This window comes from Eurytemora carolleeae, unplaced genomic scaffold (assembly GCF_000591075.1).
Source record: "Eurytemora carolleeae unplaced genomic scaffold, Eaff_2.0 scaffold16, whole genome shotgun sequence".
In the NCBI taxonomy this organism is placed as follows: domain Eukaryota; kingdom Metazoa; phylum Arthropoda; class Copepoda; order Calanoida; family Temoridae; genus Eurytemora; species Eurytemora carolleeae.
Genome location: NW_019396244.1, coordinates 290,185 through 316,127, shown reverse-complemented (window position 1 = coordinate 316,127; position 25,943 = coordinate 290,185). Strand labels below are relative to the sequence as shown.

At 33.6% G+C, this 25,943-nt stretch overlaps 3 protein-coding genes across 3 annotated transcripts; all 3 read left to right on the top strand.

The window, feature by feature from the left end:
• Positions 1-2,793: 2,793 nt before the first annotated feature.
• Positions 2,794-13,564, top strand: LOC111699228 (ran-binding protein 9; the record flags this gene model as incomplete). The annotated part of the gene is made up of 11 exons (XM_023469841.1): positions 2,794-2,886; positions 3,221-3,357; positions 5,161-5,276; positions 5,830-5,904; positions 7,545-7,777; positions 8,681-8,863; positions 9,138-9,283; positions 10,053-10,221; positions 11,655-11,796; positions 12,557-12,639; positions 13,109-13,564. Coding segments are annotated over 11 exons (1,422 nt in total), but the record flags the coding sequence as incomplete, so codon positions are not given.
• A 1,863-nt stretch (positions 13,565-15,427) lies between these two features.
• Positions 15,428-18,645, top strand: LOC111699237 (isochorismatase domain-containing protein 2A). The gene is made up of 5 exons (XM_023469849.1): positions 15,428-15,532; positions 15,894-16,010; positions 16,565-16,771; positions 17,339-17,388; positions 18,237-18,645. Exons 1-5 carry the CDS (start codon positions 15,461-15,463, stop codon positions 18,394-18,396), a joined length of 606 nt encoding a protein of 201 aa, XP_023325617.1. The 5' UTR covers positions 15,428-15,460; the 3' UTR covers positions 18,397-18,645.
• Positions 18,646-18,737: 92 nt separating this feature from the next.
• Positions 18,738-25,908, top strand: LOC111699238 (uncharacterized). The gene is made up of 5 exons (XM_023469850.1): positions 18,738-20,013; positions 22,369-22,450; positions 24,583-24,687; positions 24,988-25,053; positions 25,452-25,908. Exons 1-5 carry the CDS (start codon positions 19,928-19,930, stop codon positions 25,659-25,661), a joined length of 549 nt encoding a protein of 182 aa, XP_023325618.1. The 5' UTR covers positions 18,738-19,927; the 3' UTR covers positions 25,662-25,908.
• Positions 25,909-25,943: the final 35 nt, after the last annotated feature.

Genomic DNA, 25,943 nt, shown 5'->3' with positions numbered 1-25,943 from the left:
CTCGGCCCAGAAATTGTTTTAACCTAACTTAACCCTCGACAAATAATACAAAAATAAACAGCTGGGCGTAGGTCAGATATTGCAGTAGGTCCGATAGTTAATAGGACAGAAGTTATGTAGTGGCCATGTGTGGGGATATGTTGCGTATGGTGTAACATTACAACAACTAAAAGATATTTACAGAAACTGAAGATGATTTTACAGAAACTAAAGATGAATTTACAGAAACTAAGAAACTAAAGATGATTTTACAGAAACTAAATTAATAACAGAAACTTTATGAAGATTAGTACGGAATATAAAGACAGAAACTAAAGATATGAGTATCGAATATTAACTAAAGGAGACCTCCTAATCTCAGGGATAAACTCATCCGAGCCGTAATTCCAGATCCTCCTAGAATGAGGCCAAAGAGGCTAATACCTGGTATGAAACCTTGTGGTTTAAATTGCCCAACTTGTCCCTTCATAGGGTCTGCGCCGGATTACAATCCTGCAAATTCGTTTCTCTTAGTACAGCAATTTTTGATACATAAGCTTCATCTAAAATTTGAACTTTAAAACGCGCCTGGTACGAGTGAGCGCAAAATGAATCGAGAGCTCGTGAAGGAGCGGTGGACGAGCAGAGCGCGGCACCAAGTCTTCATCGGAGCCTGTAAGGCCTTTAAGCCTTCACTTCCATACAATCCGGCGAAATAGTAACTTTAAACTTATATTTCAGATAAAATGCAGAATGAGGGCTGTTCGACTGGAGAGCTCTCATACGGAGTTGTATAAATTCTAAAAGGTTGAATTTATATAATTCTTACAAGGGCCTGGAACAGTTATACAATCCTCTAATACCAGCAAGCTAAGATTGAGATTAATGGAACTTTCAACTGTAAGACCAGAAATGTAGTTTACTGTATTGAGGGTCAACCCAGACCGAAATATATTATTAATAAATGTGGAACTAACATCTACTTTTTACTCTACAGAGGTTTGGTCCATCACCATCACCGAATTTTTAAATATAAAGATACAGAAACTAAAGATGAGATACGGATTATGAAGATACAGAAACTAAAGATGAGTTTGGAATATAAAGATACAGAAACTAAAGATGAATACGGAATATAAAGATATATACAGAAACTAAAGATAGTAAAAGACACTAAAGCTTTCTCAATTGAAAAGACCGTCGACCGTCCCCTGTTAAGTGTTTGCAGTGTAGCTAACAACCCTCTAATAAGTAACCTTAATCCATTAATAGAAATATTAAAAAAGAATGAAGGGTAAGGTGACAAAAAAAATATATAGTTTGCGAGAGAAAAATTCTGAAAACAAATAAATGTCAAAATCAGCTGTTTTATTGGTTCGCGGGGAAATTTTTATAATCTACGAATGGATGGCCGCGACACATCTGAGATTTCACTCTGCTTCGCGGTCTGTATTCCACTCTGAGCACAATTCTAATCATCTTTGTTTTCTTTATTTTTAGATTTCAAACTTCGTAAAATTTGTGATTTTATAAGTTATGAAAATTTGTTGAATTTTTATATCTTAATTATAGTTCTTTTAATTTAATGAATTTTTCTGTTCAAAAACTACATTTAATATTTACTATTTTTGTAATTTTATTGCGTAATTAGAACAAAGAGAAAGGTTAGAAAGAAAATGTATTTCATTTCATTGTTTTACATTGTTCTCAAATTCCTTAAAAACAAACTTGTAAAGTATTGGTCTTGAGAAAGATGAACAAATGTTTTTTTTTCAGAAACCCAAGATGTCTGTTTATTAAATTTAAGTAAATTCAGAATTCTCTGAAGAACTTTGTAACCTGGTAGATGAAGAGAGGTGGATCTGCTTAATCAGATCCGTAGAGCTGTAGGAACTACTGGGACTCTTTAAGGGGTATTTAGGAGTTATAACTAAGTGACTTGTAGGGGGCTGTAGGTAGGAGCTGAGGGATCCTCTCTTTTTAGGGGTGTAGGAGTTACTTTTATTCTTAAGGTGAGAACATTGGTAACTTACTACATCAGGATTTTTGGACCTACCATTCCACCCGCCTCCCCCTTACAAAAAAAAAATCTACATGAAATGTTATAAATGAGGTCGCAGCGCTCGGTCCCCTAACCTGTCCTAGCCGCGGCGATCAGCTCCCTAGCATGTCCTACCACAGCGCTCGGCCCAGAAATTGCCTGAACATAACCTGATCCTGAAACAATACAAATTTTTATGTACACTTTTTGGGAGGAGGGGGGCGTGGCCAAAACTCTTTCACTAGGACCGAGTATAAATATTTAGGCATTAAGAGCAAGAAATCAATTAGTTAAGTCCTAGTATAGGTTACTGGACCCACCACCTCTCTTCTATTATTCTATTCATGTATTACGACGTTTATTTTTTATTATATCCATCGATATATTAAACTTTAACTTTATTATAAACGTTTATTTCAATGTGCATCTAAATGGTTCAATTAAATAATCTATGTCTAGATGGATTACCAGTACCCGAGTCAGGATCCTAGACTAAGCCTGGAGGAGAGGTTGAAGATCCTCTATCCGATGGTGAACGAGGAGGAAACACCTTTACCAAGGGCCTTTTAAGGGGGAAAGGGATTTTGTGGGGGGAGAAGGGTTTGGGGAGCGGAAAAGGGATTTTGGGTGGGAGAAGGTTGGGATGGGTGGAGTATCATTTTGAATTTTGCGTCTTGAGATGTTCAACTTTTCCTCATGATTATTATTTCAAATGTTTTTTTTTTGTATGTGGTAATATTATTTTATTTTATTCCGAAATCAATCAATAATTTTTTACTTTTTTTGTGAAGGATAAATACAATTATATTGGACTCTCACAAACAAACCTCAGAGTTCACTACAAAGGACATGGGAAAACACACAAGGCAAGTAAACAATAAAAATAAACAATAAATGTAAAAAAATAAATTTGTAAAAACAATGATTTTAAACTCCTTTTAAAGAGGACTTGGCCCGATTTACAACGATACCCTTAAACTTTAAATATTGATCAAAAATGTTGAATATATCGTCGTGTTTCTAGCTTAAAAAGTGTTCATTTCTGGCAATTCCTTTTTTGTTAAAAACATTGATATCTATTTTATTCTTATCATACAAAGCTTTAAGGGTTCTGATTCGGATTTGTCAGTTGACAAACTACTAATGTAGAGTCACTTCAAATATCGTCGGCTGTCTGTTTAATATTGATATTAATACTAGGACGCGAGCAGTGTACGAGCCACCTGCCCCATCCCGGCCTCCTGTGGCCTCTACTACTTCGAGGTTAAGATTGTAAGCAAGGGAAGGGACGGATATATGGGGGTAGGCCTCTGCGCACACGATGTAAACATGAACAGGTACCAATAGCCCTACAGACTAAAAATCGAATGATTAAAAATTTAATATAGTTAAAAAAATCAGTCAAAGCTATTGAAGTAAGTAATCAACCAAAAATTAAAACTTGTCAAGCAACCAATCAATAAAAGATCAATATTAGTCAAGTAATCCATAAAACAAAGATCAATTGTTGTTGAAAATTTGTTTGAAGTATTCAATGAAAAATCAAAACTATCCAAGTAATCAATTATTCAAAGATCAGAAGAGCAAAATTAGTCAAATAATCAATCATTGAAAGATCAATTTTTTGAAGAAAAATAAACTATTAAAGTAATCAATCAATCAAAGAAATGTGAAGTAGTTTAACAATCAAACATCAATACTAGTCAAGTAATTAATTATTCAAAGATCAAATCTAGTCGAGTAATCAATCAATTACAAATCAAAACTGGTCAAATAATCAGTCAATCAAAAATCAAAACTTGACAAGTATAGTTGTGTAACCAATCAATTCCAGTTCAAAACTAGTCCAGTATTCAATCAAAGGCCAACAATAGTAAAGTAATCAATCAATCAAATATCAAAACTAGTTAAGTAATCAATTTTTAAAAGATCAAAACTAGTTAAGTAATCAATTTTTAAAAGATCAATTTTAGTCAAGTAATCAATCAATCAACAATCAAAAATCAAAACTAGCCAAGCAATTAACTATTAAAAGATCAAAACCAGCCAAGCAATCAACTATTAAAGATTTAAACTAGTCAAGCAATCAATTAATCAAATATTAGTTGTAGTAAAACAATTGTTTAAAAAAATCAAAACTAACGAAGAAATTGTTTTTAAAGATCAAAATTGATTGAGGCCATGGATAGGAACAAATTTTAATTTCCATATAAAGTACTTGTACACAATTTTATCGTCTTTCGGTATTTAAATGCGCAAATTCCTTCACGAAAAGCTCGCATAGCGGTATGTTATTTCACTAAATTGTCCCAAGGGACAGTTTAGTAACTTAAACATCCCGCGAAAGGGGAATTTTAGGTCGGAAATGCTGGTAAAAAAGCGAATTCATTCCTAACAACTTTTCAAGGCTGTACAAAAGCAAGATTAAAAAAATATATTTGTTCCAAGACTGCCTGGATGGGATATTCAATCCTACGGATATATTTGTTTTAAGACTGCCTGGATGGAATAAACAATCCTACGGATATATTTGTTTTTAAGACTGCCTGGATGGGATATACAATCCTACGGATATATTTGTTTTAAGACTGCCTGGATGGGATATACAATCCTACGGATATATTTGTTTTAAGACTGCCTGGATGGGATAAACAATCCTACGGATATATTTGTTTTAAGATTGCCTGGATGGGATAAACAATCCTACGGATATACTTGTTTTAAAACTGCCTGGATGGGATAAACATTCCTATGGATATATTTGTTTTAAGACTGCCTGGATGGGATAAACATTCCTACGGATATACTTGTTTTAAGACTGCCTGGATGGGATAAACAATCCTACGGATATATTTGTTTTAAGACTGCCTGGATGGGATATACAATCCCACGGATATATTTGTTTTAAGACTGCCTGGATTGGGATATACAATCCTACGTATATATTTGTTTTAAGACTGCCTGGATGGATAAACAATCCTACGGATATATTTGTTTTAAGACTGCCTGGGTGGGATAAACAATCCTACGGATATATTTGTTTTAAGACTGCCTGGATGGGATATACAATCCTACGGATATATTTGTTTTAAGACTGCCTGGATTGGGATATACAATCCTACGGATATATTTGTTTTAAGACTGCCTGGATGGGATAAACAATCCTACGGATACCATGGAGATGACGGGCATAGTTTCTGTAGCTCTGGACAAGGGCAGGCATACGGTCCTACATTTACTACTGGGGATGTTATTGGTAAACTTTTAACTTTTCCATTTGTAATTATTAATTCATAATTTCCTGGGACAAAAGTTCTTGTTCGTTTGGTAAATTTTTGGATAAAATTTTTTTTTTTTTGAGGGGCTGGGGAATAGTGAATCAGGAGTAACGTTTTTTCCCTTTTCAAATCAAACTAGGTTCATTTTTTGGCATTCATTGAAGCTGATTTTGAGAAAAATAATAAAAAATCATTTTGATTTTTTTTCTGACCGGCCATTAATTTTCCTTTTGGGGTTGTATTATTGTATTTTTTTTTAAATTTGGCCTGATCGATTTGACTTTATTGGATATGAATGGATACAAACAAACTAACAGACACACCAAATATGTATATATGTATTTCGCAAATTGGACGTAGTAATGGTCCTAGATTCAGATGTAGTATCTTAAATCATTTTAAATTAACAAACAGATATTTTCTACAGAAATGGGAATTTAAGAAGATTTGTAATAAAGTAAATATTATAGTTTCTACGAGCAGCCTATGAATAGTATAATTAATTTTAACTCATTGTACAAATTTATAAAGGATGTGGTATAAATCTGATGGATGGCTCCTGCTTCTATACAAAGAATGGACACCATCTAGGTGTTGCCTTTAGAGGTAAACATTTAGTTCATGTACATGGTACAATACAGTCCACTGTAGTGTACATTAAGGTGTCCATCAATGATAACTATTTTTCTAAATTGCGCGCACAATGAGCTCAGTAACTTTTCATTAATTGCACTATATACTGTGAGTAATTCATAAGAAGTTTTGATCGACAGCTCTTAAATTCTTGTAAATTATTATGTTATACAAATTAATTTCATCGTATTCAATTAGGAAACTCGGATCCGTTGGATTTGTTGAAAAAATAACAAAAACTTAAAAATATGTGTTTATAGAAAAAGACAATACTTAAATTTTTTTACAAAACTTTTAACTTTAGCAGCGACTATATAATTTTAGAGATATTGAGTTTAAAATTTAGTTAAGTGCTCATGAACACATTAATATGGGATAAGTTACACACCGCGAGCATCTATTTTCTATATTGTGTCTTGTGATATTAATTTTCCCTACCCTCTTCGAAAATGGTTTCCTGTATCAAGAAAGGTTTTTTATTTGTTTGTTTTAAGATTATGAAAATTTCAGTGAGTGTCTTATTTCATTTATGTTGCTAATACTAAAATTCCAGCTGCCCCTAGTAACAACATTTAATCTATAGTTAAGCATTATTTACGGGAAAACTCTCCTACATATTTAGGCAAAGACCGATAAATTATCAACATTACGTGAAGAGAATATTTTAATAGAAAGTTTTGACAAGCTAAAATCAACCTCCAGGGTCATGTTAGACTTCACACAAAATTTGAGCTCCTTCGATGAAAAATGATGCGGATCCGGATCCTACATCCGCTCTAAAAAATTCCGGATCGAGATCATGTATCCGGAACAAGATTTACTGATTTTTAAACAAATACAATTTTTTTCTCGCTTTTTTTGCTTGAACTTAATGATCCATTGAGAGATTATAAGTTTTTATTAATCGCTAATTAGTCGACATTTGAGATTTGTGTTTTGAGAGTAAAACTTACCCCTTAACAGGGTTTGGTTGGTATTTTACACCTTTCATCCGGATCCGTGGATCCAGAGACCGATTTTAAAGAATTTGAGCCGCGGCTTAAATTTAAACCGTGGCTCAAATATGGTTGGTTCCACTTAAAATTGTAATCAGTTTTTCAAGATTCAAGCCGGCGCTTAATTGAAACCGGTTTTTGGGTGATTGAGACGCGGCTTAATTTCATTAAATTTGGACACAGGAAGCTTAAATGTTGCGGAACCTAGGCACTGCATTTCCTAATGTTCTATCCATCTTGTATATTAATATCAGCGTTAAAAAGTTTTATTTTATTAGGATAATTTTCCAGATTAAGATCATCATCATCCATCCATTAAGAGAGCCCTCTTGGGTTAAATAAATTAGCGTCTCTTTTTATTATCTTGGTCGGGTAAAGTGCCAAAACAGCTGATCCAGATCAGGTTCCTTAGCACAGATTACTATGTTATATATTTTTAGAAACAAAGAAGATTACGCCTTTTAGAAGTTTTAATACTTTTCTTCAGTAAAAGTTTGTTGAGCTTAATGACTTGTAATGAGGATTTGAATCTGTGATTCAGGAGTTGAACCGGCGGTAGGTAGTTAAGCGAACTCTCCAATTCAATAAGTTTTATCCTTGACCCTTTTTTTCGTTCAGATTTGCCTCCGAACCTATTTCCTACAGTTGGTCTACAGACCCCGGGAGAAGTTATTGATGCAAACTTTGGACAGGAACCTTTCATCTTCGATATAGAAGGAGAACTCAGAGAACTCAGACGGAAAACTAGAAACCTCATCTCGGAGCTCAGCTGGCCAAAGAAACACGGAGATCAACAATCTGTTCTACAGAAGATGGTTTCATCCTACCTCGTTCATCATGGATATTCACAGGTATCCTGTCATCTTTCTCAAACAGTTTGTTTCTCAGGAAATTGATACACAGAGTATTTCTAGAAATCAACTTATACATTAAGAGTATTTCTAGAAATCAACTTTACGCAAAGAGCATTTCTAGAAATCTACTTATACACTAAGAGTATTTCTAGAAATCAAGTTCTACAATAAGAGCATTTCTAGAAATCAACTTATACATTAAGAGTATTTCTAGAAATCAACTTCCACGAAAAGTGTATTTCTAGAAATCAACTTCTAAGTAAAGAGCATTTCTAGAAATCAACTTCTACGAAAAGATCATTTCTTGAAATCTACTTTTACCATCGAGATATTAGTAATAGAGGGGGCATCTGGAATTTTAGACTTCTTGTTGTACAGCCACTGTACACAATGACCCGATCAGAAATTCTACCTGGGGGGGGATCATAATTCGTAGATCAGTTTTGAAAGTTATTGTTTGAAAGTGAAAGCAAAGAAAACAAGTCCATATGATTTTTGTATAAAAATGAGACATGACAAATAGAGAAAAAAATAAAATTTGTAATTCTTTCCATCTCTCACAAATTATATTACAAGAGAAAAGAATTTCACAAGAATTTATTTGATAACTATAATGGAGAAAAACAAAATGTAAAATGTTTATTTTGTCAATAAAATGTAAAATATGAATTGTCAATATGACATAATAATTTACACAGATGTACTGCAATATTATACAAATTGTATAATATTGATATATCATATATCGACAATTAAACTGTCTGTGAGAAAAATATACATTTAAAAAATATTTTTGTAAGAAGGAGATGGGGAAATGTCGGTTTTTTAAAGGTTGGGAAGCAGGGAATTTATTTTTCAAGAAAATATATACCCCTGCAGTTCCTTAAATCCCTTGTGTAGACTGCTGAGCTGTTTGCCCGGTCAACCGGTCAGGAGATCTCTGAGGAGCTGGCGAGTATGCGAAACCGTCAGCATATTCAGAAACTCGTCCTGGACGGACGGATCGGAGAAGCTATCTCAACTACTCAGCAGCTCTACCCCGGACTGCTTCGGAACAACCAGGATCTCCTTTTCAGATTAAAGGTAGCACTAGTACCGCATATCGCCTTTTCAGATCATTCCCACCATGCCGCTATGAATAATAAGACAGAGAGAGATCAATTCTAGCCGCGGGTGGGGAGTAAAGTTAATATGGAACCTTTTTGATACTCCGTCTTAAACCGAGCGGAGGAAGTTTACTTTAAAACGTGTGGGGGGGGGGGTTCTAGACCATTTTATTTTATATCCTTACATATTCCAGTTGGTCTTGGGGGTGGTGAAATAGGTTAGATCTCAATTCTATTTTATTTATATTCAGATTCGACAATTTATTGAAATCATCTCTGGAGCTGATAGCCTGGAATATGATACTGTGAGCCAAGGGGAGAGCGGAGCTGGGATGGATGTGAAAACTGAACCCTGTGATAACTCCTCACAGATAAACGGCAATAATATTAGTGTCAGGTGAGATCATGGTTGTAATAAGATTGCTTACTCTCCATGCACGCCAATATGTAGGGAAAATGTCGTCTTCTATCTATCTTATAAGACGACATTTTCCCAACATTGGAGTGCATGGAGAGTGAGAGTAAGCAACCTTATTATACAACCTTGGGTGAGAATTACAATTTAATTTGAAATATAATTCTGGTGTTTATTTCCCGAAAGATCCCGCTCAATTAAAAATAATATTTTTTTGTATATTTAAATCTAAAAGCGTAAACACAGGGTTATTGTACACAAGCAAAATCCAAATTCGCAACAAATTTATTTTTGGATCATACAGTATTTTTGAATACATATAGTAAATAATAGAAAAATAGTTGCAGATTTTGCCTGCAACATTATAACTTGTATTTGTATTTTTAGCAATAATGAATAAACTATATCTTATCTTATCTAATTGATTTAGAAAAAAAATGGTCGGTGGAGTATTATTCTGTAACACAAACTAAATATTCTTTTGGCAATTAAATTTTAAAAAGAAGTTTTTGCGAGGAAAAAAATGTATATAAGATAAGATAAGATAAGATAACGTTTATTGCTAAAATAANTGAATAAGTTAACCCGGTGTTGGGTTGTCGGTCAGTTTAATCCGGGAGCTCACAAAGACACGTCCGGTCAGCTCGGATAACTACACTACACTAGGATTCATGAAATTCGCATCGAACTGTTCTGTTTTAAATTTACTTTATTTTTATACATACATGATTTCTCTAAATGTTTATTGTAGTAATGGAAACTGTGAGAATGGTGAAGGTATGGATTCTATGGATGTAGATGTTAAAATCAAGGAAGAGGAGGAGGAGGAGGATTCTAAACCTGGATCTCTTCTTTCCAACCCGGGGAAACTGGAGTCTATCATTAAGTTTGGTAGAAGTTTGCAGGAACTAGCTCAACAGGTACCACGCCCCCTCCCCAGTGGTTCATCAAATTCCATACAAAACAATCACAAATGTTGATTGATTGATATTAGGGGCAGAAATTAACCATGTTGTTGTTGTAAATAATTGAAAAAATCATGTGAAGGTACAGAAAAAAATCCATTCTGCAGAATGTGTACTGCAAGGGAGTGTTTATTTCGATAACTGATAAATTTACATCTTTTAACACCCCAAATGAAGTACACATTTCTAAAGTGTAGTACACGTGCACAAAAAGTGTATTTTATCAGTAATGAAATTATATGGACCCCTGCCCCCCCCCCCCCCTTCATCTGACGTCAAATCGGTATGAAATATTCTGAATTCTTTTTAGCTTTATTAAATTCCGTCTGCTGTAAAAAAATGTTGATTGATAAAGACTCGTATGCAAGAAGAAAAAATTCTTTTGAAAAAAAAAGGAAATATCTAAGACTAGAATTCATTTTGCAACTGCCGGGACGGAATATTGTATTTTCCAAGGAAAGGTATTATTAAAAATTTCGTTCGAAAGTGTCAAATTCCCCCCACTTAAAGTTTACGCAGTATTATGTTGAATAAAAATGATTTAAATTTAGTAACTGAGATGAGATTTTAAAAGCTTAAACCCGAGTAAAACCCGGTCTGTGCGTCTGAAACTCAAGTCAAGACCGGGGTTTTGGATGGCCTTGAGTTTAGTAAAAAACAACCACCTTGTGTTTTTCTCTCTTTAAGACTCGAGTCTTCAGCAGCTGATGATCGTAATTTCGAAAAAACTTTTATATTTGTACATTTAAAATCTCGGAAATTATTTATAGTGTCAAATTTGATCAAAGGTATGAAATAATCATATTAAAAAAATAATGTATCTACATAAAGTTCGAATTTTCGGAATAAACATCTCCTTGTCATAGTGGATCTGTCGGCAATCTGTCTGCTACAGAGAGAAAGCTTTCTAAGCAGTCCTGAATTGGTCAAATCAGAGCCAATCCTGACTTGGGTTCTATCTGAATCCAAGTCTGGGTTTCACTTGGGATTAAGCTTTTAGAATCTCATCTCTGGTTGAACATTTTTTATGTACGGCGGTTTGTGGATTCCACTTTTGGGATCTTTCACGATCATTACTTTTTTTTTAGCCTAAAACACCCCAGGCTACCCATGAATGCCCACAAAAAAATATCAGCCCAATTGGTTTAGCCGTTTGGCCCGCTATACGCAACATATATGAATGTCTTGTTTTATTATGTAGAAGACTAGGTGAAGGACCCTGCGTTGCTCGGAAAAAAAAATGTTGAAAAAAAATCAATTTTTTTAGCCTAAAACACCCCTCGGCCACCCATGAGTGTCCACCAACAATAAATACGCAACATAAATATATGAATGCATTGTTTTATTATATAGAAGAGTGTAATTTTTAAAATGTTTATAATAACTAGATTGAACCGGATAACATGGTGCTACTACACGAAGCATTCTCTCTTCTAGCATATTCTGATCCTTGGGATAGTCCTGTCTCCGCCCAGCTCAGTGTGTCCGGCAGAGAACCGGTTTGTCATGCTCTCAATTCAGCCATTTTAGGTCAGTTAAAGGGGTAGCAGATGTAATTTTAAGAAACCTTCCATTTATGAATTGGCATGTCGGATTCACAACGGAGCCCTTAATTTTTAAAGAAAATAGCAAATTTTGAAATAAGAAGATAAGGATATCACGATCTTTCCTGTTCATAGAAAGGATTAAAGGGCAATTTTGTGTAATAATTGAATAGTTCGTGTAGAGTAGAATCCAATATATCCATTATAATCAACTGTTATATTAATTTCCGTTTTTGGAGGTTATTTTCGATTGGGTCTCAGCCTGGATTTCCACGCAAAGATGGTTGATCTTTTATTTATGTATTTATTTATTTATGAAATATTTATGTAGATCATTTTTTATTTTATTTAAGTATTTTTCTTCAATAACTATCTTCGAATAACTTAAGTTTTCAGCTTAAATATCCTCATCATCGTTAGTATCCGATCATTGTTTAATAAATGCTCTTTTACGAGTTTATTTCTTAGATTTCTCTGATTCTTTTTCCAATTTTAAAAACATAAAACTGATGAAATAATTTCAATTGCGTGGCATGTCTTATTTGCAACGGTACACTATAACATTTTCTTAGAAAAAGAAGTCCTTTTTTCTTTAGAAATTTCCTTTTTCCCTTCTGCATAAATGCAGATTAAAGATTAATTTTCAGATTTTAAATAGATTAAAATGGAGTACCGAAGGTAAATCTATAAAAAGAGACTCGCAAGAAATTACGCCTACAGTCCCTTTAAAAAATATTTTTGTTAAGAATCTAAGAATCTGCCCGGTAGACCTCCTCTGGAGATATCTGTAGCACACTCAAGACATCTCTTAAAGCTGATGGCAAACAAGGCAAGCAGTGTTAATTCCCGCATGGCGCACATGTTCAACTACCTGAAAGTTTTTGCTTCATAGATGTCCAGGGGTGTACATTTTCTAGAATAATCATTCCCACCCCTTTTTTGAGAATCATTTTTTACCCCGGGTTTTATTCACTGAATTGGGACAAACAACGGATTTTTTGGGGAAAATAGATAATATTTTGGGTGAAAAGTATGAACAATAAATGAAAAATTTAATGTCAAATTTTCCTTTTTTCCCCCCAGATACTGATAATTCTTCAGAATATAAACTCCTGTAAATAATTTGACTGTTTGCTTTGGCTTGATTTCATTGATTAATAAATTTTTTCCTATAAACTCCTCTTTAAAGAGAATAAAACTTTGATATTGGTGAGAAGTTCTTTAGTTAAACAAAATGTACGATTTTTACAAACTGCATACTAAACAGCTTTGAATAAGATTTAATTTTGTTTATTTAGGAGCTCGGAGCTTGCGCTTTTGCGGATACAGAACTTATTCACTGAGTAGAAATTTTATATTTACTGGATTATTTCAATATACCGGATCCTCCACCTCTATTTCAATAAACCGGATCCTCCACCTCTTTTTCAATATACCGGATCCTCCGCCTCTATTTCAATATACCGGATCCTCCACCTCTATTTAAATATACCGGATCCTCCAACTCGTAATCAAGGGAACCTTCTAGAGCCAGGCTCTCCCCTCCCCTCCCTTGGGACTCTTTATGACCCATCCCCTCTTTTATCCTTCATTTTGACACTTTTTATATATCCTCCTGAAGCTAACCAAGCACTGCCCATCATTTCGACACAAAATTCTTAATTTTTGGCCCCTTGCCGATAAAACATCCAATTTTCCATAACAAAAATTCTGTTTAAATCCAGCCTTTTATGCACATTGCCAGTGAAAAGCTAGTAATTATAAATTTCTCCTTACAGCTTTCTCCTTAACTTTCTAGATTTTAATTGCGCCTTTTTGAAGGACAGATTTTCTTCAATTTTTTAACTTCTTCTTTAAATTTTACAATTTATAAAGTTTTTCCATTTGTTTTTTTTAATGAAAATTATTTAAACCCGTTTTCCTAAGTTTATTTGCTTTTTTTTGTCTAGATATATTTGCAGCTTTAGAGAGAGTTTTTTATATAATCTCTTATTATTAACCTTCATTTAATTGTTGATTTATTTTATACATTTTAGTTTTTTTAGATCAGTTTATTGACAAATTCTTTTCCTGTTTTTTTTTTGTACAAAATAAAGGTTCCTCCAAGCTCTATATCCCATTTAAATACCGGAGAATTTGTAGAAAATAGAATAATTTTCAAGAAAGACTGTAAACTACTAACACCTAAAAAGTGGTGATATTAAATATTGTTTTGATTTGATCAGCTAACTAATTATTATTTTCTCTGTTTGAAAATTTTGATGTTTCTTCCTGTCTGATTGCTTTGACGTTCTCACACTAAATGATAAATTAACATAATGACTTATTTTGTCTCATGTCGTACACTGCTGATACACTTCTTTATTTGTGATTCATAATTATTGTTTTGTGTAATTATATATATATGCGGAAATAAACGAAAATTAGACCAATTGTGCTCATTGTATTAAAACTAATAATTTGTTTGTACATAGTTCAGAGTACATGAGTAGTAAACATTGTACAGTGCATGTACTGACTTGACGGTGTAAATTGTACATAAACTTTTCAGCAGGGACTAAGTAAACTTTTTATTTTCAAAGATTCTAAATAAGTATACGAAAAACGGCAATAAAAATTAAAAAATGAAGCGTTTGTTATTATTTTGAAGTATTATTTGTTGAGTGCTAAGAAATTTTTGTTCTCGACTTTAAACTAGTTCTTTAACTGTCTTCATGTGTTACAAAAAATGTATCCAGAAGAAATTTTCTATACATTCTTTGGAATGTATAATCTATCCAATTGAATAACCAATTATACCTTGCGAAGTTGCGTCTAATTATATTGACCAGCAAAAGTATGATTTTAAAGATAGGTTCATTGTCCTATGGTTACATAATACATTTTAAGTACAAGGCAAATTTTAATATGATTAATATGTACTATATTATGAAGAAATTATACTTGGAAGCCAGAGATAAATATGTTGATTGTGGACTTAATTTCAGTACCTTTCCGAGAAGTATGTAAATTAAAAATTCAATGGGCAACTTTTATTTTGATGCATTTATAATCTTATTGATATATTTTACCTAATTTGTATTTACATATATTTCTAAAGTTTAAATTCAATAGTAACAAAAGATAAAGATTGCGTTTACATTTTTCTTAATTTTTTTATTTAGACCCGTCCTCTTTCTGAAAAAGGACAACCCCCTTCAGGTTAGGCTAGGATTAATAGATAAATAGATTAAGGCTGTTATTTTTCAAAGAGGTCCATAAAACATTTAATAAGAAATCGATTTTTGTTCAATTTTCCCTCAAAATAAAATCAGTGATAAAAAAATAACGAAATAATTTTAATTATTTGTTGCCATCCCCCCCCCCCCAAATAAAAAAAATATAAATATATTTTCAGATCAGACGTTTAATGTTTTTAACCTAATGTAAGGAGTTCTGTATTTCATTTATCAAAGTTCAAAGTGAACACTTTCCTGTCTAGCGGGTTTGTCTAAGATCAAGTTTTATCTTTAAAATATTCTATTTTTATCAGACTTCAGTTGTGTATACAGAGATATGGTGTTTTATCCTAGCTCGTTAAAAAAAAATTGTATTGGAAATTGCTGAACTTTTCTTTGATAGCTTCAGAACGATGTTTTTTTCAGAGAAAGATGGCTCATGCAGTTCGTTCTTTGGGTAGGATTAATCCTAAAACAAGCGCAGTGTTCCTGTGTGATATGCAGGTTTTCTGGTTTTAGCACTTTGTTTCATTATATATTTTAAAAACTGTTGTTTTTAGGACATATTAAGGCCATCCTTTAAATACTTTTTATCTAAGAATTTTGTTATGTTCCCGTAAAAGTTAAATATCATTTATTTTCCCCAATCAGCAAATAAAACTCCTCCCAAACATAAACTACTGCTAGGGGAAAAAAATGTCAGGAAAAAATACACCCCTGCCAGCTGCCTAAATCGGCACAACTTTTGGTCCCTAATTTCAGAATAAAACGTATTTTTATTTCTTTTCTTCCTGCCATATGCCAGTCGGTTATCTTTTTAAATGTCAGAGCAATCTTTTGATCTCATAGAATCTGTTAATCTCAGGATAAGTTCCGACCAATGATCTCCCACTTCGATCAGATCGTACAGAACAGTAACCGAGTGTTGAACGCAGCTAGAATAATGGATATCCCTGTATTTGCTACCGAGCAGTATCCTAAGGTATAACAGCGCCGTACAAGATACTTTTCGTCCTTAATAACTATCTACCTATATGTTTACCAACTACCTACCTAGCTCCTATTTACTTACCTATAAAGTTTTTACTTTTTTATTATCCATTACCTACCTACCTACCTACCTATCTACCTTGCCCATTACCTATACGGATCTGTCACCTTCCTAACTACCTACCTACTCAAGTGTACCACCCTACCCTAGCTACTTACCTACTCAAGTGTACCACCCTACCCTAGCTACTTACCTAACTACTCACCTATGTACCTTGGCATAACCTTACTGACCTACCTACCTACCTACCTACCTACCTACCTACCTACCTACCTACCTACCTACCTACCTACCTACCTACCTACCTATCTACCTACTACCTACCTACCTACCTACCTACCTACCTACCTACCTACCTACTTACCTACCTACCTACCTACTTACCTACCTACCTACTCTCTACCTATCTACATACCTACCTGCCAACCATACATACCTACATACCAAAATATCTGTTGATATAATAAACATGATATTGTGTTCAGGGTTTAGGCCCAACTGTACCAGAAATAGAACTAGCAAAGTTCGGTATCACCCCCTACCCCAAAACCTGTTTTACGATGTGCGTGCCGGATCTCATGGCCGCACTGAGAGAAGTACAGCCGGAAACTAAATCTATTGTACTGTGTGGGATTGAAACCCACGCCTGTATTCACCATACAACCCTGGACCTTCTAGAGGCAGGGTTCGAGGTAAGAAGCTGCTAGGCGATGCTATGGAAACTGACCTATGGGAAACCGTACTAGAGGGAATCCGACATAAATATTTATCGAGTAGTTAGAAAATATCGATTAGTTTAAAATCTCAATTATAGCTACGTCTTATCCCGATCGATCTCCTTCGAGCCAGTTCAACCTAACCTATCTTTGAAGATCTAATACAATTTTAGGTCAAAAAAAACCTTAGATCAAGAAAACACTTAGCTCAAAAAGCACAGTTTCCTTAATAAGCGACATCAACGCGCCGTCGTCGCCGACGGAGCAGCTTAAAGAATGGGCAGTATAATCACTTCAAGGTTGACAAATTGTTATTAGAGCAAGAGGCGGACATGAATGTATTTCTTTAAGTAACTAAAACATTGTTATTATTGAAAAAACTTCATAGTTCATACTTAAAATCATATATTTTGATTTTATATTGTTTCTTTATATGCAGATTTTATATCAACTTTTCTTTTAACATTAAAAGCATATATTTTCAAATATTCTTTTTTTGTTGATAGCCTATATGTGATCTTGTTTGTTAATTGAATTGTTTAGGTTCATATTCCTGTCGACTGTGCAAGTTCCAGGACAGAAACTGACAGAAGGTGACATTTTAAAAAACAGTGAGAACCAGAAAACTGGAATTGGAGGACGACATTAAAATAATAATTTAATGAGTTTGTTTGACTGAACTATTGCTGTGTCTCATGTTCACTAGACTATTTAAAATCATAAATTGAGTGTTAAAGCCGTCTTCCTATTCCAGATTAAACCCGGTTTTATGAGTCTGGAAATATTTTTTTTTTGGTAACTAATACTAGGTCACAGCTATAGGAAAGGCCTAAAATTTCTTGTTAGAGTGGGATTCCTTTTGTGTGCAATGTCCCGTAAAATTCCAAAACAGAGAGAGGGGGACTGAATTTTGTAGATCCAGTAAAATAATTAAATTAGTATTTATTTAGGGTTAGGTTAGGTTAAGACACTTATCTGGGCCGAGCACTGCGGCCACATGTCTTACATTTAAGACCCCACAAGCTGCCAGTCTCTACGCAGGCATCCCACAGATATTATTTTTCTACAAAATTCAATCCCCCTCTCTCTGTTTTTGAATTTTACGGGGCCATTGCTCACTACAAGGAATCCCACTCTGCCAAATTTCTCCCCCCCCCCCCTCCCCCGTAAACAAAGTGATCAAGCTGAAAATTATTATTTTAGACAAAATGCAAAATATTCAATTTATGAAAATGATTTTACATTAAATGCTGAATATGAGCTGAATACCGAACATATATACCATATTTTAGCAAATTTATTACAGCAAGCTTATACAATATAAATAATGTTATTAAGGGAGTGTTTTCGGGAATGTTTTTTCAAAAAAATGAAAACATTATTTATCCATTAGTTGCGTTGGAGAAATATCTTTCTTATCTAATTTATTTTTTATTGGCAGGTTTGCGTTGTCAAGATTGCGCGATGTCGGAGCGTTTTTGACCACGAGCGAGTGCGTGATTCTGGGATTTGCCGCTGATTCTTCCCATCCTAAATTTAAAGGATTACAGAAGATAGTAATGAAATCAGCTCCCGATACAGGATTACTTTCTCATCTCTGAGCCAAAGCTAAGACGTGTCTTTCAATCTAGCTCTCTACACAGTCTGCTAAAGCAATAACCCTAGAAGACATCAAGTCCAATAGATTGCCTTTCAATAATATAATATAATAATACAGGGTTCCCCACAAAGGATGATACTTCAGAGACGGTTGAAGTTCATACTCTCTAGTTCCTTAAATTTATGAATCCCCGCAACTATAAACTTATTTCTTTCTATGTCAAATCATTAAATAAACTATTTAAAGTTGATTTGTTTTTAACTTAAAATCGTTGTATTTGTTGAGTTTTTAGTCGTCTTTACCGTCTCATTTTTTGTGGGTAACTCCGTATATTCTTTTTGTTTTTATCTTTTTATATTTAACCTACGTTTTTTTTAAAGAATGCCGTCAAAAAGCGGCAAAAGTTTAGTTAGCAATTCTTCTAATGCTTCCAAATATATATGTACTGTGTACATCTATACAGGGTTATCCAACGAGGGTGCGACTTCAGAGACGACTGTACAGAATTTATTTAGCCTTTCTTATACATTCAAGGTCCTCTGCAGCTATAGCCTTGTTTCTTTTTATGCCAAATCATCTAATATACAAGTAAAAGTCTAAGAAAAAACCTAATTTAACCTTTAGATAGCTAGATAAATAGAGTTTAAGGTCGTCATTAAAGCCTAATCCTTTATGGGTAACCATGTATATTACAATTCATTTTTGTAAAAGGGGTTTAAAAATATTGAGTTTTAGAAAAAAAATACAATTTATGTATCTAGAGAATATAAACTTTTGTAGTGGTGTTAATATATATTTGATAAAAATATTAATTTTAGAAATATGTTTAAGAATATATATGTTTATAAAATTATGTAAAGGTCAAATAAAATCATTTTAAAAAATGTATGTTATTGGCCTAGCTTATATAATACGATTGGCGAGTCCCTCAAAAATTGTTTCAAAACATAAAAATCGTTTTTTTTCCCCGTAAATGTGATTTTTTAAATGGCACGGGAAACTCCTGAAAAATTGTTATTATATGTTGGCCAAAGCGCAATACATTTGAGGTTTCTTCTTTTTATCGCGCGTCGCAAGATCTAATTTTATTTTTCAGCAAAGGGTAAGTGAAACCATTTCGATTTAGGGAGTCCTAAGATTATGTTATCCCATGTTTATTGCCTATTTGCGCGTTTGATAAATTTATATCTTTTAATCAACGGGATTAGAAATGCAAAATTAAGTGACCCTTCCTTTATCATTGGCATGAAAGCTTGGTCTGCTCATGTAGAAATTTGATATTCATGTTTTCAAAAAAGTGACTTGAACATTTCTTGCTTTATAAATAATGGAGAAAATATTAGAACTAAATTCTTTTCAAACTAAAAAGACAATATGTTTCCTTCCACATTATTGATTAGATTAAGGTTTTAAGGGTACCCTTGTAAATCGAGAACCTTCCCTTTGAAGTTTACACTTTTTATATTTCCGTGTCCTCATTACTATAAAAGTAGTGATATTATAAAATTAGATTCCGTTTTTTTTCAGATAAAATGTTTTTTTACTTACTAATCATAAAATTAGTTTTGTGTGTTGGATGTATAATTCTTAAATGTCATGATCTTGCAAGAGTAAAAAGGTGTTTATAGTTGTTTAACGAGGGATTGGGACGGTATTTCTTCAGAATTTAGAGAAGTTGTATAAGGAGAGGAGTTTTGGATGATTTATTTAGCATACGACGGAGGAGAATAGTTGGGTTTCTTAGGACGGAGAAAAGGAGTTGTGTAGCATTTGACCGAAAAGGGGACTTATGTAGCATAGGCTGGAGTAAATGATTTGTGTAGCATAGAACTGAGAGGAGGAGTTGTGTATCATAGGACGGAAAAGAGTAGTTGTGTAGCATTGAACGTAGATGAGGAGTTGTGTAGCATAGGACGGAGATTAGGAGTTGTGTAGCAAATGACGGAGATGAAGAGTTGGGTATCATTGGACGGAGAAGAAGAGTTGTGTAGCATAGGACGGAGATGAAGAGGGTGTAGCATAGGACGGAGATAAAGAGTGGTGTAGCATAGGACGGAGATAAGGAGTTGTGTAGCAAAGGACGGAGATGAGGAGTTGTGTAGAATAGGACGGAGAAAAGTAGTTGTGTAGCATAGGACGGAGATAAGGAGTTGTGTAGCAAAGGACGAAGATGAGGAGTTGTGTAGAATAGGACGGTGAAAAATAGTTATGTATTATAGTACGGCGTAGAGGAGTTGTGTAGCATAGAACGAAGTGGAGGAGTTGTGTAGCATAGAACGGAGTAGAGGATTTGTGTAGCATAGAACGGATTAGAGGATTTGTGTAGCATAGGACGGAGTAAAGGAGTTGTGTAGCATAGGACGGAGATGAGGAGTTGTGTAGCATAGAACGGAGTAGAGGATTTGTGTAGCATAGAACGGATTAGAGGATTTGTGTAGCATAGGACGGAGATGAGTAGTTGTGTAGCATAGGAAGGAGAAGAGGTTTTGTGTAGCATAGAACGGATTAGAGGATTTTTGTAGCATAGGACGGAGATGAGGAGTTGTGTAGCATAGGAAGGAGAAGAGGTTTTGTGTAGCATAGAACGGATTAGAGGATTTGTGTAGCATAGGACGGAGATGAGGAGTTGTGTAGCATAGGACGGAGATGAGGAGTTGTGTAGCATAGGACGGATTAGAGGATTTGTGTAGCATAGGACGGAGATGAGGAGTTGTGTAGCATAGAACGAAGTGGAGGAGTTGTGTAGCAAAGGACGGTTAGCATTAGAAATGAGTAGAGAAGTTGAGTTGAACTCCATTAGATAGGTTCTCTAAAAAGCGAAATTGGACAAGGTTTATAACTCTTATAACCTGCCAATTTAGTAAACATATAAGAAAATTAAACCAGTTTTTATCGAGAAAAACTACAAAAATGAGAAAATAATTTTCTATTTTTCTAAATGTGAAAACATCTAAATTTGTCATCTTTAAACTACAACCATCATGGCTATTCAATGGTATTAGTCTTACTTTTCAAAAATATCTATGACCGGAGAACAGGCCTATTTATCGTTTAGAATTCCAGCGGAAACGTATGCTACTTTTCCATAGAAACTATTTAAACGTTTTTTCAGTAACAAAAGCCCAATAAAATCTAAAATTATCATATTTCAATGACATCATGTGTCAGCCATTATATAATAAATATGAAAACTTTTAATCCTAGAAATAGCAAGAAATTAACATGTTTCGTGTTAAAATACAATTTATCAAATTAACATGCTTATACAAAGATGACTGTCTCTCCGACACACCGGTTCCTAGATTCCCAACTCTTCAATAAATCACGGGGATTTCCGGGGAAGTAGGGAAAACCTATCAAATGTTTCGAATAAGTTATAATTTGAAAATAGCCAATTTTAAATTATTAAAAAAAAATAAAAGATATCTACAATTTTTAGATACATAAAATTTGATTTAATATTTGATTTTTTTTTTTAATCCATGACATTGTCATGAAGCATCAAATAGTGTAGGCAAAGGTATACTGAAATTCTGAATGATAAATCGGTTTTTTCTCAGACCACAGTTGTCTTTGAAAAGTATGACTATAATACCATGGCAATGAATAGCTATAAGGCTATTTAGTTTACCCTCATACTGCCCAAATAAGTGAACGGTCCCTTTAACTAGAAAAAATCCTTTAAATAAAGCAGGAGGTGAACGGTTTGTGTCACAAGATGGATGGTTAGTGTCGAGAGTTGTATAATAGTAAGGATGAAGAGTAGTTGTGCCAGAGGACGCAGTAAAGATATTATCTATGATGATAGCGGCGGTATCCAGAGTAAAGTAGTCCTGGATCAACAAGTTTCAATTAAAAAAGAAAGTGTATTTTATGATGAAGATGAAATAGATAGAGGGAAGGAGAGAGTAAGATTTGAACAAAGATTTTCTACAAACTGAGAGTCATGTCCGGAGAAATAAATCCTCTCTAGGTTACTGCTGGACCTGGATCCACAGGAGCAAGGCTGGAATCCTGAATTAACTCTTAAACTTTATTTTCTTCCAGATACTATTGTAAGTATGGATAAGGAAATTGTCTGGGAAGTTATTAAAAGTCGTTTTTAATTTAAGAAGTATTTATTACAAGCTAATCATGAAACTACAATAGTATATAGGGTCTCCCAATAAACATTTGAATTGAATAATTTCCTTTAATTTTCCTTGATCAAAATAGCTGCCGGTTGTGATTTTTGATTTGATCCTGAATTAATCACTTCAATGTCGTCTCTATGAAACCATATTAGTAGGGACACCCTGTACCATAATCAAAGCAAACCAAGATAAGTTTAAATCCCACAGGACCTTCACATCCTGGGATTTCCATAGATTTTTTTCTACTTTCTGCACAACGGAGAGGAATTACAAAATATCCTTTTATTACAAAATATCCTTTTATTACAAAATACATGTTATTTACTAAAATCTTAATTTAATGCAGCAGTAAGCAGAAGTCGGTTTAGTTTAGGATATCTGTAATCTGGTATATGGTTTAGGATATCTGTAATTTGGCATATGGTATAGGATATCTGTAATCTGGTATATGGTTTAGGACATCTGTAATTTGGCATATGGTTTAGGATATCTGTAATCTGGCATATGGTTTAGTTTATCTGTAATCTGGCATATGGTATAGGATATCTGTAATCTGGCATATGGTTTAGGATATCTGTATCCTGGCATATGTTTTAGGATATCTGTATCTTGGTATACGGTTTAGGATATCTGAATCATGGTATATTGTTTAGGATATCTGTATGCTGGTATATGGTTTAGGATACCTGTATCCTGGTATATGGTTTAGGATATCTGTATCATGGTATATGGTTTAGTATATTTGTATTCTGTTATATGGTTTAGGATATCTGTATCATGGCATATGGTTTAAGATATCTGTGTCCTGGTATATGATTTAGGATATGTGTTTCCTGTTGTATGGTTTAGGATATCTGTATCCTGTTATATGGTTTAGGATACATCTTTATTCTGGTATATGGTTTAAGATATCTGTATCTTGGTGTATGGTATATGATATCTGTATCTTGGTATACGGTTTAGGATATCTGTATCATGGTTGAGTGTTCAGGATATCTGTATCCTGGAATATGGTTTAGGATACCTGTATCCCGGTATATTGTCTAGGATATCTGTATCGTGGTATATGGTTTAGGATATCTTTATCCTGGTATATTGTTAAGTATATCTGTATCCTGGTATATGGTTTAGGATATCTTTATCCTGGTATATTGTTAAGGATATCTGTATCCTGGTATATTGTTCAGGATATCTGTATCCAGGTATATGGATGAGGATATCTGTATCCTGGTAAATGGTTTAGAATATCTGTATTCTGGTAGATGGCTTAGGATATCAGGATATCTGTATCTTGGTATATGGTTTAGGATATCTGTATCTTGGTATATGGTTTAGGATATCTGTATCCCGGTATATGGTTTAGGACATATCTGTATCCTGGTATATAGTTCAGGATATCTGTATCTTGGTATATGGTTCAGGATATCTGTATCCTGGTATATGGTTTAGGATATATCAATATCCTGGAATATTGGTTAGGATATCTGTATCCTGGTATATGGTTTAGGATATATCAATATCCTGGAATATTGGTTAGGATATCTGTATCCTGGTATATGGTTTAGGATATATCAATATCCTGGAATATTGGTTAGGATATCTGTATTCTGGTATATGGTTTAGGATATCTGTATCCTGTTATATTTTTTAGGATACATCTGTATCTTTGTATATGGGATAGGATACATCTGTATCTTGGTATATGGTTTAGGATATCTATATCTTGTATGGTTTAGGATATCTGAATCTTGGTATATGGTTTAGGATATATATCTGTATCCTGGTATATTGTTTAGGATACATTTTTATCTTGGTATATGGTTTAGGATATCTGTATCCTGGTTTATTGTTTAGGATATCTGTATCTTGGTTTATGGTTTAGGATATCTGTATATTGATATATGATTTAGGATAATTGTGTCTTGGTATATGGCTTAGGATATATCTGTATCTTGGTATACGGTTTAGGATATCTGTATCTTGGTATTTGGTTTAGGATATCTGTATCTTTTTATATGGTTTAAGATATAACTGTATTCTGGTAAATGGTTTAGGATATCTGTATCCTGGTTCTGGAGACCTCAACGTGGTTCACTAATCCCTCCTTGAGATTTACTACTGGAGTTATAATATCTTGGTGTCTCCTATGCATGGAGAAGGTTTGATTTAGATTTATTCTACGAATCTAATCTCTTATATTTTAGTTTCTTTACATTTAAGACCTTTGGAACCACAGATTTATTAATTTATCTTTGTCAAGAATCTTTTTATATTTCTCATTAGTTCTCCTTCCAATCTTTCTAGTTGTATTAAAGGGCTCTGGAAAATCATTGACACACATTGTTTCAATCTTTCTATTTGTATACAAGGGCTCTTGAACATCCTGATTTTTTAATATTTTTCTATATTTCTTTTCCAATATAAGGCTCTGGAACATCCTTATTTTAGTATTTTTCTAGATAGTTTTGCTCTCATCCTACAGAAACAGTTCAGAAGATTTGTTTTGGAAATCAAAATTATTTAAGGTTGAATTTTGTTATTGTTATTGTACACAAATAATTGAGTCTGTCACAAACTCAATTATTCACTTCTAATCTCTATATGTTTGCAACCTGATGGTGTAAACCTTTGATACTTCAAACAAAAAATATTTGATTAAACAGAATTCAAAAATCCAAGGTCCACAATATTAGGTTTCAGAGATAACGTGATAATAAAATTTTTGGCCAAGACCCAATTTCTTGGGATGCCAAATTTAAAATCTGCAAAATTTATAATTCTTAAATATATGTTACTTTAGCAAGATAAAAAAGAGATTGAACAACTTTTTTTGAACTATTTGAATTTAAGACCTTTTTCAATTAAAATCTTTATTATAATCCACATTTGTTTGGTGACCACTGTAAATTAATTTGTATTAAAGGGATATGCTGTTGTCTCGAGGGATATGTATGAGATATCACGGTGTTATCTTCTCCTTGTTCCTTCTCATATCTGTGTAACCCTACTCCTGGTCGTACAACCCTACCTGGAGAACTTCCAACCTTGGCAGCAGCTGGAGGATTTGGAGGATATTATCAATAGCGTGGAGTTGGAGGATTTAGAGGATATCGTGGATATGGTTAATATTTGAAATGATCAGAGGTCATGATTAAAACCAAAGATTCTCTAATAATAAAAAATTTTAGGTAAAAGAAGGAAATTCCTTTTAATTTACGTTCCGAACACAAAAAGGTTTGTGACATCACATTTTTCACTTGTTTCATATACATTGATTTTAAATTGCTTTTTGTATCTGTTATGTATACATTCTAATTTTTAACTCTAAAAACATTTTGTATGTAATGTTCACTGTAAAATAAATTTCAAGAAGTTTGCTATTTATTTTTTTTATTAGTGGAAAATGTAACGTACA